The sequence below is a fragment of the Dermacentor andersoni genome, chromosome 3, assembly GCF_023375885.2.
Source record: "Dermacentor andersoni chromosome 3, qqDerAnde1_hic_scaffold, whole genome shotgun sequence".
In the NCBI taxonomy this organism is placed as follows: Eukaryota; Metazoa; Arthropoda; class Arachnida; order Ixodida; family Ixodidae; genus Dermacentor; species Dermacentor andersoni.
This window is the reverse complement of record NC_092816.1, coordinates 38,691,849-38,709,450: the sequence shown is the minus strand read 5'-3', so window position 1 is coordinate 38,709,450 and position 17,602 is coordinate 38,691,849. Positions and strand designations below refer to the sequence as shown.

Below are 17,602 nucleotides of genomic sequence, written 5' to 3'. Positions count from 1 at the left end.
CGGCTGCATCTTCTTGCCACCAAAAAAAAAAAAAAAACAGCTTCGGAATTGTTGCATCACACAACAGAAAATACACCAACCTTCTCAGAAATCAAGGGTGTAATTTTTAAGCATATTTGTGGGGGGATATTTTCTGAAGTTTTGGGTGCGGCGTTTACGCAGGGCCGGCTATATAGGTAGTTGCCCAAGCCTCAAAGGCATTCAATGACGAGCGGCACACACCTATACCTGGCACACACCATGTGACCCGAATTGGCACGAAAGGTGTTCACTGAAGACATATCCAGTGCTCCATGTCGGCGCTTCTTCGAAAAGCAGCACGTACTCAGTCGCGCATCTCCAGTGACCCATGTGGCCGTGAAATAGGTTCGTTGAAGTGCGGCATGTATGTACATATTGCCAAATGCTTAGCGACCCAAGTTGATCAGAGAGTTGGTTTCGAAGCCTGTCCCCTCAGCACAGCAGCACGATGCACTACCTATTCGATCACGGACTCCTCAGTTACCCAGATAGGAGGGAAAACGGATAGATAGATAGATAGATAGATAGATAGATAGATAGATAGATAGATAGATAGATAGATAGATAGATAGATAGATAGATAGATAGATAGATAGATAGATAGATAGATAGATAGATAGATAGATAGATAGATAGATAGATAGATAGATAGATAGATAGATCCCAAATAGTGTGTGAGGTACGATAATAAGTCCAACCCATTAACATACACATTAACACCCAACCGTATGTAACACCCCCGCGGTCACCTTACTAAGGCGGCAGAATTTGGGCTCATGAGGCTGCAGGCCAGAGTGCCCTTTACGCCGGCTGTCGTCTGCACTTGGAACTGTATGCATCGTCCTGGCGGAGAGGTTGAAGGTGAGGCTGAGGAGGTTCTCTGACGGCGATGAAAACTTTACGATGACGTCGCTGACGGTAAGATAAAGGAAGGGCGGAGGGACAGAAACACACAGCGAGTCGAGTTTCGAGCTTCGATCGGCTGTCGCAACAGACGACAAATAATTATAAGGAATAATGGTAGATTCCGTCATTGCTTAGTCTCATCTCACTCTGAGTACAAAACATTAGGACTTGGACTGCAGAGGCAGTGCCGAGCAGTAATAGTGGTTTGATTTACATTTAGCAGGTGGCGCCACAGCATTCGAGCTGGTGATGCATTGACGATGCGGAATGCTACGAAGGCCAATTGTTCACTGCATCATTAACTTACTACTCCGCTCTAGCAAGGTACGTGATGATGGTGGAGAGCAAACGCCTCATAGACAAAACATACAAAAACAGGCTAAAGCATAAAGGAGAGAAAACGCATAATATTAAGGAACCTCCTCCCAGCCGCAGCACAGCCAAAGGGCACTGCATCAAACAAGCCAGACCACTGTATACCACTTGTGCGATGTACTCTTCACTCTTCACACGCTGAACTCCCAGCAAGCTCATATCGCAACGCTCGTTACTTCGCCAGCTGCCCGTCCTTCGTGTTCTGCCCGTGACCTTCCGAGTGGCCAGGCGCGGGAGAGCCCAACTCCTTCCTCGTACGCTTCTTACTTTTTCCTCCCTAACAGCGTGTAGGCCTATTAGGACCAGATGACACAAAAATTGCACACACTAAACGCCATTAATGCTGGAGTATAAATAGCAGAAGCTTAAAAAGGGAGTATGTGTTCGAGGAAAGAGAGATAGAGGTGCACAACGAGAAATAGAGAGGTGAAATGGAGGATAATAGACGCAATTGAAAACAGAAAGAAGAAAATAGATAGGGAAGAGAGAAGGGCGGAACTTGACCGGGAAGAAAAAGGTGGTTCCAGTGAGAGACAAAAACGAAAGAGAGAGAAAGGAATACCGATAGACGTAGAGGCAGTGAGAGAAAGAAAGAAAAACAGAAACGAACAAACAAATAGGAGAGAAGGGGGGAACCGTTAAACGCCAGATTCTAAGCTATGCCGTAGTAGGTCGCATCCCGGCCACACGATGCTTGCGGCGTTTATGACCGCGCTGTATACACGTACATTACATAAATAAAAAAACGAACGACCTCGCTGTGCTCTCTATTGTGCTTTCTTATGTTATCTCTGCTTGCTTTTGTGTCAGCCGCAAACATGGCGGGGAAAGCCAATGATGCGAAGCAAGAAAATAAAACAAAAGCTGGAAAAAGAACGAAAGAAATTAAGCGTGGCAGCATTGGGGGGTAGGGTAAGAGAGGAGGAGGCAATAAAACGCACGCACGCTCCGCCCTTTCTTTCTTTTTTGCTTTCTTCCCATGATTATCCTTCTTGCGCGTTCCGCTCACTTTCCATGTGGGCCGCGGTATCGGCTAAAGCGAGTTCGGCAAACAGCGGTGGCGTGGCGCACGCTGTGCGGTATCGCAAGGAAAACAGTGCAGCCGTCGTGACCCACTAACTCATCGACAGGGGAGCACGAACACCCCGGGAGAGAGAGAGAAAGAGGAAGAGAAGGAGAGAGAGATTTGGGGTCAGCTCCCTGATAACGCTCTCTTTTCCTTTACTTCCTTCCGAACCTCCTTATAAGGCACCACGAGAAAACAAGCGAGTCTTGAAATAACTGCGCAGGGCAGAGAGACAGTGAGGTCGAGTAAAGAGTTGGGCCTTTCTTTCTTTTTTTTTTTGTTTTCTTTGCGCAAACGAAGGATTAAAAAATAATCAAAACAAGAAAAAATAGGGTGCCCATATTGTGTCACGACAAGGGTGAAATTATGGATAGGAACATATAAAGAGCGGTTCATGGTAATGAGGAAACGAGGTCGCCAACAGCGGGGGGATCGCTAACGGGGATCGCTAACCTCCACCAGAATGTTACGTGTGGGAAGACACAGACGAAAGAGGCTATTTACAGGCTATTTACACTGGAGCCAGACAGCCAGGCTCGCTCGCGCCAAGAGCCCAGAAAAACTTCGTCATTCTCACAGCGGCTCGTCTCTTGAGCATCTCTCGATGATATCGTAATAATGTGCCCTGTTATACAACCGAATTAAATTTATGTCTAGCCCTATAAGTATTAACCAGTGCCACCGTCGGCAATACCGCTGTGCCGAAGGCCCTCACAATTTCTCGTGCTGGGATTTTGTTGCGATTAGGGGTGCTATAACGTACAGCTATTCCAGTGTCCTTCTACACCGCTTGGACGCCTAACCCTACACGATAGGTATAACTTTTGGGGGGCCACCCCCACTTCGCTTCTCTGTTACCCCATCTGATAAGTACACAAATTGAATATGCATAAATAGGCCAAAGAAAATTAAAAAAAATTATTTCTGATTCTGCGCTTATTTCGCAATTATCCCTCCGCGACTAGTCAAACATTTTCAGGCTCCGCCCACTTCGCCTATCAGTCACGCGACATCACAAAACCGCGAGAACTCACCGCGTCAAAGTGACGTGTACGCACTAAACATGCAATATTATGCCGAACAACACTGCATTTTTTTTTCTGAGGAGCCGGAGACTGCCCCGTTCCGAAAGGAATAAAAGATGGCTGCCTGCCGATCGCCCTGGCACTAGCTAGTCAGAGCTGCCCGGGCAGCATAGATTTATCTGCTTATAATAATAAAAAAATAGAAAATCGCATGGCAGTATAACGGTCTCAAGCCCTTTCGGCACGTATACGACATCGCTCTGCACAGTCTTCTTCATTGAGAATCCGTTGAGCGGCATATTTAGCCCTCTACTGCACGCAGTCGCAATTTCCGACCAGCCACCCCAAGCTAATCACGGGGAACCGACCAATCCCAAACGCCCCCACCAACCTCCTCATCTGATTATCTACTTTCCCTGCGCCACCTGAGACCCACAGACACCCTCTGCACTTCTGCTGGCTCTTCGTCCGCTGACGTAGCAATGAGAAGAGGGCGGGCACACCGAGGACTTGCTCCCCCTCCCAAAAAGTAAAGATGTGTGAGTATGAAAAAAAGTGGCAAGCTAGGCAATGCTATTTGCTTTGAAAGCAAAGCGGCCGTCTATAAAGAAGGAGAGCGTTTTATTGAACTGATCAAATAACGCTGGGAGTAAACGCACTATGCTTGGGTCGGCAGCTACATAACTTTGACGTTAAGATGCAATATTTTTCCGTTAAATAGTCCAGCATTCTTCGGGAACTTCACACACACTGTTGGAATTGTCTGTCTGCGTCTCTAACCGTTCATCGGCCAACTTGGTTCACTATGTAGTACATGGTATAATGGGTACAGACTCGTCCTGCTAGGCTCAGCGAACAAGGTTGAAGACCAGACATAGGACCAAGTTGGGCCTCTGGCTATGCGACACTTGGTGAGGGCCGCTCTACAATAACAACTAAAAAAAGCCTTTAAAATCCAGTGCTGGTCGTAATTGAATCCGAGGTACATATATTCAGATAATCCCGCCTGAATGCATGTTCCCACAGGCGCCACACGAGGACTTCGCGGCGTATTCAATGAGACGCCCGATTCCATACACTCCTTAACAGGAAGCTCGGGCTCTTACGATCTGCCTGCATGGGTACTGCTCTGCAAAGCTATTTCAGCCCGCTGCACGTGCTTCGATCGACCCGCGGTGGTGGCGCCCTTCAGGGAACTGGCGAGGACGACAGCGCTAACCGACCATCAACTTCCTTCAGGGAACTGCAGACTACGGCAGCGTTAAACCACCATGCGCCTCGTTCGGAGAATCGGCGACGGCAGCAGGGCGGGCCACGTTTGGCGCCCCGTGTATTGTTGGTTGATTTGCCAGGTCTTCATGGTGCTACTTCAGCGGCAAGAAGAGCTTCCCTAACAAAAGGGTGCTTTGCGGTACGTGGGCCCCAAGATTCGTCACAGTTCGCTGACACTCATGGCGACTACAGGAGAAAGGCAGCTCTGGAATTTAGAGGCGCCGGCTGGGGTCAGGCGTGACCACCTGGCTACGGGGACGCGCTCAAATAGGGTTCTGGGAATCCAAAGTGCGTACGTGTGTGTGTGAGCCCTCCTCCTTCAAGTTGGGTCGACTACGCCCCGACTATGGACAGTCCGATTGGACAGCCGTTTCCCTCACCTAGGGATTTAGGGATAACGGAGTGTTTATAAGCGGCTCTTTGTCGGCTGCTAGTGTGTGCTCTGTGATCGTGCTCGTGAGCTGTGTGCTCGTGCTCGAGAAGCAGTGTGTTTGGAGCTTCGTGCTCGCATGCTGTATGCTTCGTCTTGCAGGCTCTATTTGGGAGTCACGCTAGACTGTCGCATGTATCTTTTTCTACTGTAAATATCAGTAAATAAACCATGTGCGCCTAGTTCCTCTCAAGTCCTTCCCTACGACCTCCAACCTTTACAAATGGTGGCAGCGGCGAGATCGTCCGACAACTCTGACAGGGCCCAACTCCTACGCGGCCTATTCAAGTACACGTAAAAAGCAAAAACGCTTTTCTGAGATAACCCTTGGAGCGATTTTAAAGAAATTTGCTGCAATTTAGATATTAAGGTAAATTCAAGTGACTGTTGGAAGCGGAATTTCGATTTAGGGCCTGAATTTTGTTAGACATAATTTTTAAAAATTCGGAGAACATAGAAGCACAATGTTTACTAAATTCACAGCTCTGCATCAAGAACAGATAAGGCGGTTCTGTAAACGACATCCATTAGATCATTCAAAGCGTACAAATATGATATGTGAATTTATATCTTACGTGTATTTGTTACGTTGTGTACAAGGATTTTGCAAAAGCTGCATTTCCATATTACTAATCTTTTTTTAGGATTTATGTGTAACATTGCAATTTTGTCCGCTTTAGCGGTACCATTAGCTGCAATTCACAGAATTGTGATATCACTTTTCATTGCTGAGTTAGAGTTCTAAACATGATAGTTTCGTTTCTTTTTAATTTTTGCCAATTTTCGAAAACCTTCAAAAATCAAACATTCGAAACCAACAGTCACTAGATTGTAAGCTTTTCTTTTAAACCTCTTCAAATTTAGTGCAGTGGTTGCCGAGAAAAACGAATTGTACTTTTACATGTATTTAGATGGGAGCACCCAAGCTAATGCTTCCTCTTAACATGACGCTTTTCGGTAGCGGCAATACTGTGTGGCTACATTGCATCCATGCTAATCGCTTTAACACAGCGACTCTCAGGCTGAGATAAATTCTAGCGGATTTTTGTTTTTTTTGCGCTTCGATGTCGGAATGTTTGGCCGCTGAAATTTCACTTTTATTTTAATGTGTACGAACTCGCACGTTCCGCAGGCTCGATTCCTGCGATCTCAAATATGCCACGCAAGAAGACATTGGAACCAAACCCAAAATAAGAAGAGGCAGACAGAGACAAACAATAGTTACTTTATTTTATTCTCAATAATATTTTAGTTATATTCTTCCTCTCTCTTATGTATCTTTTTCTTTCTCACGTTTTTCACTCTACAAACATGTCATATGGAGAATCACGGGCAAGTACCCGTTATCTAAAAGCGGCTCCAATAAAAAGAAAAAGAAAAAAAAGGGTATGATGAGGCAAGCAGTTTGCAAAAATTCTACAAGATGCATGGGCATTCAATAATGGCGAAACAATACACTTCACATTCTCTGGCACACATACAAAAAGAGTCACATTCATGAACAGAACTTTCATCACATTTTACATAAATAAGGCGCGCCACGCTCGAAAGCAGTGTTCGAAGCACAGTTTGAGGCCACTATAAGCTCGGAGAACAAAAAAACTTAAGTTTCTGTAGATGAATACATTGGCAAGATCACTTCATATACGACACGCTCTTGTTCATCAACGCGTGTTATTGATACTTCCTAACGCATTTTGCTTTGGTTAAGCCTATGGGCCAGCTGCGTCTTTCAGCTGGCGTTCGCGGGAATACGTGCTGCGGAATCGAGCACAGCGACTCTATAGCGGAGGACACAGCGCCACGCCAATGTTCAGAAACAAGAAAATGCTGTGCTTTAGATTAAATGCGACAAGGCTGTGCTGATTTTCAAGACACTCTTACCGGTCTTCACGTGTGACATTGCCCGACTGCACCAAAAAGAAAAAAAAGAAAAGATCTATTATTTTACAACGTTGGCACGTTTATGGCAACGAATTCGCACAACATTTTTCGTTGACAGGATCGTTTGCAATTACAGATTGCAAAGCAGGGGATGCCTTCTTTTCACTGACCCTTTAGAGGGGTCATGACAATTTGTAGCGAACCACGCTGCTCGCTTCGTTTAAACATGTCAGGTCCAGAACTTCAAACGCGAGGAACCACGCGCAATTGCGCAAGCTCAAGCCTTAGGCGATGAGCGATCACCGCGCATGCTAGTTAACGAATTACAGATGTTGACGGCTAGGTTGAATGTTATGCATGTAAAGACACAGAAATAAAAGAGAGCAACTCAACATGAGACAATTTAACAGCTATTAGAGACCTATATATGTGCGTCTACACATCCATCATTACACTGAGCTAGCTTGGGAGCAGCGAAACTTATTTTCTCCACTCTTGATCTGAATCCAGGAATGAACGCAATCTACATTTCGGGATCATAAGCAGCTCACCAGCATACTTTATTTTGTTGTGTTTAAAATTAACTATGGCAGCGTTCTTGACGGCTTTTAATAAAAGGTGATGCCGAGCAGCAATAGATACCTCCTGGATTCGCTATGAACATATACTCTTCTCTTTCTTATTATTGGATTATTACTATTATTCCCAGCGAGATAAACTACTTTCGTGCTTCCATGAAAACGAATGAAGGAAACTAATTAGCAGCTCAGTACCTCCGCAACATTAAAATCTGTTCGCCTGTTGATTGCTTGTTCTGCAAATGCTCCAGCGATTCTCAGAGCTTTGTGAGCTGAATCTAAAGAATGATTTCTCAAAAAGAAAGAAAAATATCAGTTAAAGAGGGATAACGCGTGCTAAACTCACAAAAAGGCGAATTTTTTTTTCAATCTCCAGAGGGGAATGAGAGTAAAATAATAAATAATAAAAGAGGATCTTGCGGCGCCCGCGCCCTACACGTTTGTATCATTAATCAGCTCAAAACAAATAAGGACTCGAACATCGATAAAAAAGTCATAAAAGCTGTGATGCAGCTGCAGTCTGTGTTGTGGCTGCCCAAAGTCAGATATCCTTGCGCAGGCTTCAAACCTGTCGCGTTTCTTGCACGACAGTACAATATTGAGAGGACACATTACGATAACACAGGGTAAAACACAATGCGAAGTGGCACGTCACAGTCGAGCAATACCGCGGGGTCGGAGGAAGCTTCACACGGCGCAAAATTCTAATTTTGCAATCTAAATTATTCACAAATATTGATTGACTGACTGACAGCCTGATTGCTCAAATCCTGTAGTAGGAAAATAGATCGTTGACGAGAGACAATAACACTAGTTGCATTGAGGAGAAGACATTAATTGATCCAAATTGATGCAAGCCGAATATTTTATGGAGATACGAAATTTTTTTACCAGGGAGTACACGTCAAAAGTTAGAAAATAGTTCGTTTCGATTAGCTGTGTTACTCTCCCGGAAACACCTAGTGATCCCATTGTATATTCACATTCGTGGTAGTTTATGAAGGCAAAGAAAAAAAAAACACACCTTTTTGGTTTCCGATCAAATCATCGTAACTTAATTCAAAGAAATATCCCGAAGATTTCGCTCGATGAACGTGAAAAGTTCAAGAGCAACGTAACTTCGGCATTCCACACAACCGCACATACGTTACTTAAATTTTGATAACCGCTATTCTTCATGCTAACAAGCAAAATGTGGTGAAATAGTAGGCATTCTCTGTCGATCACAATTTTTTTCAATCCCTGCCAAAAACATATCGTTGAAAATAAACTGTAGCATTCAAGAGCAATTCATTTTGCGCTTTCTTTTTCTCTTTATATGCAAGAAATCTTGTCCGTGCCTGCATTGCGGGTGCCAGGAATCGCCCTTTCTGGGTTTACACACCCAATAAAAGCAACCGATGCAAAGCTTCCTCTAAAAATTCAGAGCTGCACTTGAAGCTGCCGTAAACGTAAAACATAAAAGAAACAACGACAAAACTAAAATTAAATAGCAACGGGCTCAAAGTACAATTCACAACTTCAATATCTCAAAGAAATGTAACAATCAGCGCCATTTTTTTTATTTTGCGCTTATTACCGAGCTCAGCTAGCTGGGGTTACAATCATTTCATGCAAGCGATCCCAAAAGAAATGGGTCGACTGACAACATATATGGCAACCCAGGATACTCTCACCACGTCACTTCCGGAGAGTTCGGCTTGAGGGCGCCACGGACGTTCAGAGCACTGTAGAGGGCGCCACGGACGCAGCGAATATGCAGTTGTCGGTGGCTTGTTCTTTTGTGGTTTCGTGAAGAAACCTATACCGCCATGATGGTGTCATTTCCATGATAGCAGCAGCTAGGCGATATGGGCGTGCACATTAATCGAGAAAGAGCTCCAATGCCATCGTATTTTGTACAGTTCGCCTTTGAGTTTTTCAGCAAAATACGTTGTGTTTAAACAAGTGATTATGTAAGCTCCTTGTTTCATGCGCATCTTGATATCGTTAAGTATCTCGAACGACTAAATCATCTGCAGGGTGGAAACTAGACGCAACATGAAAACCTGTGTTAATATTTACTATATCGAAAGCAATTGATTAAAAAATGCGAAAAAACAAAACATAGAACCACCGTTGACAAATCGGTGGGACTCTCATCGCGCCACCTGTTGGCGCCAAATAGTAAGCTCCGTCACGTACATTTGTACGTCCTTGCTATCTGCCTTCCCTGAGACTAGCCGTCCACTGTTTCGGGCATTTTACACCCCCCCCCCCCCTCCCCGCGCCCTGCACTTCCCATAAAAAATAAAAGAAAGGAAATCCCGCCGCGCGCATTCTCAATCGCAGGTTCACGCATCTTGCATCCTCCTAGGTCGTCCCGCGCGCTAAAGACCACGCTCTCTTCTGACCATCGGTTGGCTACGACTGTTCAGTTCTCCCAGGTGGCGACGCACACCGAAGATCACTGTGATAAGAACTGCAGAGTAGAGACGACATACACTAACGTCAGCGCTTGGGCGAACATCAGTTGCCGAGGTGAGCAGATGTTTGTCCGTGCCTTGCCATCTACCCTGATTCGCAGTTCGTCAGCGTACCGCTCGCGTTGAGGAGTTCCGGGCACCACACAGTCGTAGATGGCCAGCGAATTTAGGCCAACGATGTGCACACGTTACCGAAGACAGCGGGAGAAGTTTCAAAGTAAACACACGATATGAGCTGCAGAGTAGCAGCAAGAATAGAGCCTCAGTAGTATAAGTAGGACATACGTTGCATGTTTGGTTATCAGTGGACGGGCTCGTCCGAAACGACCGTGACACCCTGAAAGCTTCACAGAAATCCTTCCTACAGGCGTGTACAAGTCGTCACGCCGAAACCGGCGGGAAAACAACACCGACACACTCTTCGCAACCTTGTCCTGTATATATCCTTGGGTAGTTTCACCTGTTCTACGATCGCGTCTATTGTTTTGAGAAACGGCAATGTTTTTTTATTCGCTGGTTTACTTCACATAAGTCATAGCAACTTCTTCAGAATGTCGGCGCTGATAGTGTTGAAGATGCAGCACTTCATCGGCCAAAGGTCAAGCGTTTCTCACGGTTTGTTTAACAGTTACGACGGCATCTACCTATAACTTGCTGCTGCTAAAATGTGCAGGTCTGATAATGTTTAGAACATTTGCTGCTGCAACTAACAATGATGTTTTGTTTTGTATGTTATCCAATAAAATATAATATAAAATCGTTTCTCTTTTGATGCCAACCAACAGGGGACATTATCCTCAACATGCTCTCAAACAACGCACCTATGAGGAAGAGGACTGTTGTACCATTCACTGCATTCACATAACCCACGACATTTAACAAAACGATGCTGTAAGTGCGAACCTTTTGAAAGCAGAAGAGAAAAATGGGAAATGTTGTAGTAAATGTTGGCACATGCTTCCATCTTGGGCAATGCTTGAATTTTGCTGCATAGTTCTTGCAAGCAGTCACCCTGTACACAGCACAATGTGGCCGGTTGCTTTAAAAGATCACGTGGTAACATCATTTGAACGTGTATGTGCGCTAAACGCGCTATCGTCGACATTGTTTTCTCAAAAGGTACATTTGACAAAGGGGCGTTTACAACAAAAAGCGCAGTTAAAACAGCAGTCCTGAATTATTTAAACCCGTAATCAGTTGCCAAGTGATATGTTTGCATCGATGTCGTGGATCGTGCTGAGAAAAGTATCGATTTCGTGGCGTCATTACTATTATCAAAGGTGCTAAACTTGACGAAAGTGCTTCGTCGGTCAAAGTGGAAGCATTGCCAATAATTATTTTGCGTGAGCTTTTAAGTAGCTACGAGATATTTGATTTAGATGAGTTATGTTGGGCACGTTATTATTTCATACTTTCAAACACAGCGCGAAAACCACAAACGAATCGCGTATTAAACAGACACGACCCAGCCTTGTCTAGTCTTTCGTAAGTTGCGATTTTCGCGCTGTAGTTTACGTATGAAATGTTCGCTTCGAGAAAAAAAATACAGTTGGCAAGTAGGGACGACACTACTCAGGCTGTCGCGAGAGCATATAAACATTCTCACAAAAGAAGACTCTGCAACTGAAATGCATAAATATTACGGGGAGTAAGCAGTTTCATAACTGAACTTCAAGGAAACAACTCTTCTTGACAAGTAGCTGCAGAGATAGGGAGTTAAGACTTCCATTATAATAGCCTGAAAAAAAAAGAAATACTGAAAAGATCTGTTAAGCAGGGCTATTAGCAACGTGTCCGATCTCGTCCCCTCACAAGCACCACAACGTACCACGCCTTCTCCCAGCAATGCGGACAGTTTTCTATGTTATACGGACACTTCTTCTCGGAGACATCGTAGAGTCGCACAGAGATAAAGAGTCAGAGAAGAAGAGCGCTGTCATCGCTGTCGCAGTGTTATTTTTTTTTTTTTTTTTCACAAGGCGGACGAAGCTCGTGGTGGAAGCTTTGGCTTGCATGGATGCGTGAGAAGCTGGAGTAGCAACGTTGGCGGCTGGTTTGAGTATTCCTTCTCCGCTCTTGACCGCGCGCTTCACACTGCTCGGCCGAACCTCCTCCTCCCGTGTTCCGCCATCCGCGCACTCAACAACGTCTCATAACACAGGCAGAAGAGAGAGAGGGGGTGGCGGCGAGGAGAGCGCGCGGGAGCGCAAGGCAGCCGTGTCAAAAAAAGAAAAAGACGTGTCCTTCGAAGCAAGTTGGAAAGGCTCAGTTCGGCACGCAGCACCACAAGAACAAAAGCCACCTGAGTCGCTAGCGTGCAGATATGACTCACGACGCCCACGTTTGTTCATCCGATCACATTCTCCTCGTTTCGCTGCCACCTATCGCGCGAAGGCGTGGCCGGTTGGTTGGTGGGACAGACAGCACAACGCCATGCAGCGGATATGTATCAAATCTCAGTCGATCCTTCCGTTGATTGGGCCGGGGGTGCACAAAATGTTCCGGCAACGTTTGGAGGAGCAGAAGCCAGCGGCCGACAAGAGGAGCAGCGGGCGTCACGTGGCCGGGGCAACGGGGGGGCTACCCTCGGCGGCGTTCGGCACTTCCGTTCGCCCGGAAGTTGGTGGGTGGAATGTACAGCTGCCGGGGTCTAGGCGCCGTCTTTGCTCTCGCTCGTTTGTTCGCTTTGCTTGTGTCGCGCGTCTGCGTCTGGTGGGACAGTCCGTGCCGGCGGGGTACTGTCGGGCCGGCTCAGTTCCACGGCGTCCCACCCCGGGTCTTGCGCTTGCGTCCTGTCCTCCGCGGGGGTCTGTCTCCGGCGCGGCCCTCACCTGCGAAGTTGCGCGCGAGACGTTATTAGGTGTGCGAAACACGCGCCGTGGTAATTGTGTGTGAAGTGATTTTTGAAGGGAGACGGACGGTATAAGTGCAGCGCAGTAACTGTTACTGGTAATTAGTGCAGGCGAACGTGGCCGCTCGCGCAGAGTCGGCTCACGCGCCCTATACTTGCTTTGCGTGTGTTGTTGTGCTGAGCGCATAGCGTTCTGTGCGGTTCTGCTACAAAACTTTTAGCACACGCGCTGTCGCAACGAGAACGCGTTGTCCGAGAGCGCGCCGCGAGTTCGTAAACAAGAAGCGTCGAACAGAGGGAACGGATGGAATTGTCGAGATTCTCACTACATCCCAATGCCAATGCAGACACTTTGGGTGGCTCTGAGAAGAGCCGCTGCGTGTTGGCTGGGCGGACGAGCGCTCGATTGCCTACTTGGAGCTGGTGTACTGGTAGCAGCGCGAAATATAAAGCATTTGGCAGTTCGGAAGAAATCGAACTGTCGGATCAGTGTGGTGTGAATATAAGGGGAACATCGACGTCTTTGTCTCTAGTAGGGGACGATCACTTTATCTCCATATTGGCTGTCTCGTTATCACAATCAAATATAGTTCGGCATAAGTTCTGGCATATAAGTGAGACTACAGTGATTTAATGTAAAACGTCTCCAGCTTAACATGTATCTGTGTAGGGTTTGGGCTTCGCGATTAAGGAAGCTTTTGTTTTTCATCTATAGGAACCTGCAGAATGCGTTGTGTACAGCTATGTACCGCAGTTAGCAGAATTGGAGTAGAATATTCTAGTTGGCTATAGTCAGGACCAACACGTGACCACGTGATCACGCTCCGCGAAGCGCCAGTGGAGGCAGGGGGGCAGCGCATCAAAGCATATCCGCGCAGGCGGAGCAATGCTTGCAAGCGCGAACTTGTGTCGTGTACTACATTTCCTAGTCTCGCCGAAGCTGCGTTGCACTGAAGACAATTTCGCTTTCAGTAGCGAATAGCCATCGCCGAGAAGCCAACCTTGTGTTTGCGTGCAGCATGTAACAGGCAAGCAGCTTCCCCAGCTTTAATTAAATTATTGCGTTTAGAATTCCAAAATCACTTTGTGGCCAAAACCAAGATATGGTAACGAGGCACATCGTAGTGGGGAACTCCGGATAAATTTTGACCGCGTGGGCTTCATTAACGTGCAGCCAATACCTGGTAGACGGGCGTTTTAGCATTTCGCCCACATAAAAATGCGGACACCACGGCCGGGGTTCGATCCCTCGACCTCGGGTTTACCATTTCGTCGCCACGAAGGCTCTGTTTCCTCAACCTGAGCCTAAGAACCACACAGATGCGAGCAATCTTTTTTTGTGGCGGAAAACAATTCGGTCCCTTTCGTTTATCTCCAGTTGTGTTAACGAAATGAACCAAATTATTTGCCCTCAAGACACAACAGTTCGCTCGAGTAGACGAAGTTCATTGGCTGAGGGTGGTGCATCTGCCGACATGTGACGCAAGAAAACTCATGTGTGACTTCGGAGCTGCGAGCCTTCTCGAGCGACACTGGTGGCCATGAAGCACGATTCACCGCACGCAGCTCTCGCATGACCGAACAGCCCAGCACACTGCACAAAGACACGCCTCCCGACGTTACAGCAACTGCGCAAGTTTTTTTCAATGCTCGGCCGCGCAGTTTGCATTGGCGCTCCGCGGAGCATAGCTCTGCGTTCGCGTGTCCGACCAAACTCCGCTCATCGCTTTAAATATTCATTCAAGATATAGTACAGATGATAGCTGCCACAACATCAGGACGGTATTTACAGTGGCTTTATTAAAGCTTCTTTCTGGGCGAGTTGGTGCATACTTGACATAAAAATTCTAACAGCGCAACCACATGCATCCACAAAGCGCTTGTGTTTCGTCCTTGTTACTTTGTGGATGCATGTGTTTGCGCTGTTACAATTTTATGTCAATTACAGTGGCTTATAAGGAAATTTCGATCTGCAAGCACGTTTTCTCAGTTAGGTGCTGCAAAGCTCGTGCTATTCGCAACTAAGTAGAACTTTCACCCAGAAGTTATTTGCGCATTGCCGCATATATTTCTCAAAGGCACTCGCTTATAATAAAAAACGATAACTTCTGGAGTTGTTACCGTTATCAGCACAGCGCGGACAGCACTCGTCTTCTTTCTGGAACTTTATTGGGCACGAGAGCTTGGCACACCGCTGTCTTCGGCACCGGGATTTGCCATCCTGTTTAAAAAGAAAAAAAAAGCACGTTCTGATGCAATATACCCTAGAGTGTGACGTTAACACAGTGAGCTAAAAGTTATCGGTTCATGCAGTGATATGACAGACAAAATAAAAATAAAACAAGCAGCTTGAATGCAGCACAACTGTGAAGCACAGCAGTTCCGATTGACAGCAGCAGTAACTACAGCTTAGCTGTTCATGACACTAGTGCTTAAACAACAAGCCCAGCTTTAATGACATGCACATTTGCAAACTGAATAGGTTGTTCTGGGACTGCAAACATTTTTGTTAAATTCTTCTTCTTATATTGTTACCTTAAGTTACATTGGCAACACATAATGGACGATATAACATGCCGTGCTGGAAATAAAACCTGCAAAGATTTGTGAAAGCAAGCTTGCTTACATGCTTCATTTTGAAAACTAAAGTTTATCAGCAAAATTCTCGCAACACATTCGACAGTTGGTCGAGTGTTTCAGGGATGAGACAGTTTATACATAGATTAAAGCGTTCCTCAAAGGAAGATTCACAGCCACAGTGCATATGTGGTGCTCGGCAGTACTTTTTCTTTCAAATGATGTCATAGTTTGATGAAAGGACGGCTGATCATATAAAAGAAATAAGAGAAAGCTTACCTTGCAGTGGCATCTAATGCACTTCATTTCACCAAAAGGCTGTACAGTTGGATGCCATTCCTCTCCATTGTGAAATACTTGTAGCTGAAACTGACATCCTGTTTCAAAAGAAAGGAATGGTTTGTCAAGTCTAGGAAAAGATGATGCTTAAAGGAGTCGGCTTAAATAAGCTATAAACGTTCCTTTATTGTTCAAGTGCAGTACATTCAAACCATTATAAAGAAAGCATGCTTGTTTTAGCATGAAATGGCACGGCATTCCTACATTTCTGCTTGTACACTGTTGCTTTTTCCAAGTGTTCAAAATTTTACAAATGCACTTCACACGTGCTACCTACTATTTACATATAAGCGTTTGAGCATTTCTGTGACTACATGTGATCAGCTAGGTATAGTTCTACATTGTTTTGTGGACGGTGTACAAACATTTTCAAATCCTTGCCAACTTTCAGGATGAATAGGAGGCACAATCACACGGTTCACTGGTCCTTTGTATCAAGCTTACTTTATGTACATACTAAGTTTTCAGCCTTTTTATAATTAACCTACAGCTGTGTCCAGCAGAAATTGGTTTCTTTAATAAGCGCAAGCTTAAGCCATCACACCGTCATTGTAACAGTCATCCCCAAAAGTTGGTTCTGCTAAAAAAATGATAAAAATGATTCACATTCCCAACACTCTGTGCAAGTATGGCCATATTCATCACCCATGCATATTGCAGGAGCTTCGACGCTAGTGCTTTCGCGAGAAGAGCTGTCGGCAATTACCTCCACTTGACAGAATGTCCTTTGGTGTCTTTTTTGATCCTTGATCACGGAGTTGCGTTGGAACACTTGTATCTTGAGATTTCACAGGAATAACATCTGCTTAAAAGAAAAACACATCGAATATAGGAGTAATGATGACCAAGTTTGCACATATCGGAAATTATCAGTTTTCAGAAAGAAAGAAAGAATTGGCAACAGCAATTTTACCAAAATATAATAATGAATTACTATGCCATGATAGCCGTGTATACTTGTGCAGGTGCTAATGGCGATATAGCTATTATGCTCTCTTGCAGCCCATGGTGGTTGCAAAAAAGCATTCATTATTTCTTAAGCTGTATATCTGACTGCTCTAATCAAGGAGAGGACATGAAAAATAATGTTCGTTTGCCGAAAAGTATTTACTTGTACTTGTAAAAACCACTTACAAGTGCAGCAAATCAATTCAATCCTTTTTCCTATTTTGTGATGCTAGAAGATGCTTGCGATTTTTTTGTAAGTTGCTTGATTTGTTACCAGTGGTGTTATATTTGAATAGGATCTTAGATGCATTTGTGATGTTACTTTGAGATATTGGATAGCCACTCTGCTGATAGACTTAAGAAAAGAGTTAAAAATGTTCAACTCGAAATAAGTAAACAATATAGTGTTCTAAAGTACAAGTGCATCACTGTTGACAAGAAATCGGAAAGAGCTTCGATAAATTGGAAGGTGATGTACAAATGTGGCAGGGGGGTGATGCCACCGTCTAGGGGATGCAGAATGATAAGATACTAACAAGAATTCTACTGACAAATACTTCTCAAGAGCAGAGAACAATTTAACTAGAAATAAAATAAATTAATGACAGCACGTGCTCTTTGATCTTGCCAGCATAGGGCAAAGATCTTGTGATGTGTGTGCTTGCTCCTCTTGTGCAATTTATGAGGAAGCTTTAGCTCGGGCACAACTCTGCCGCAGCCTATTCAAATACATGTAAAAGCCAAAAACGTTTTTCTGAGATAACCCCATGACCGATTTTATTGAAATTTGCTCCATTTGAGAGGGAGAGTTAAAATCTAGTGACTTTTGGAAGCGGAATTTCTATTTAGGGCTTAGATTTTGTTA

The 17,602-nt window shown here is 45.1% G+C and overlaps 1 protein-coding gene across 4 annotated transcripts in view; it reads right to left on the bottom strand.

Annotated features, from left to right (window-relative positions):
* Positions 1-6,304: 6,304 nt before the first annotated feature.
* Positions 6,305-17,602, bottom strand: part of sog (short gastrulation) — a 319,699-nt gene continuing 308,401 nt past the window's right edge. For 3 of the 4 annotated variants that reach the window (XM_050167443.3, XM_050167430.3, XM_055064620.1), the window contains exons 20-23: positions 16,496-16,594; positions 15,730-15,827; positions 14,995-15,094; positions 6,305-12,853 (exon numbers count right to left, since the gene is read on the bottom strand). In XM_050167443.3, the coding sequence (XP_050023400.1) occupies positions 12,774-12,853; positions 14,995-15,094; positions 15,730-15,827; positions 16,496-16,594 (377 nt within the window). In that variant the 3' untranslated portion in view covers positions 6,305-12,773. The remainder of the gene's footprint in view (positions 12,854-14,994; positions 15,095-15,729; positions 15,828-16,495; positions 16,595-17,602) is intronic. The other variant, XM_050167438.3, reaches the window with a different exon arrangement.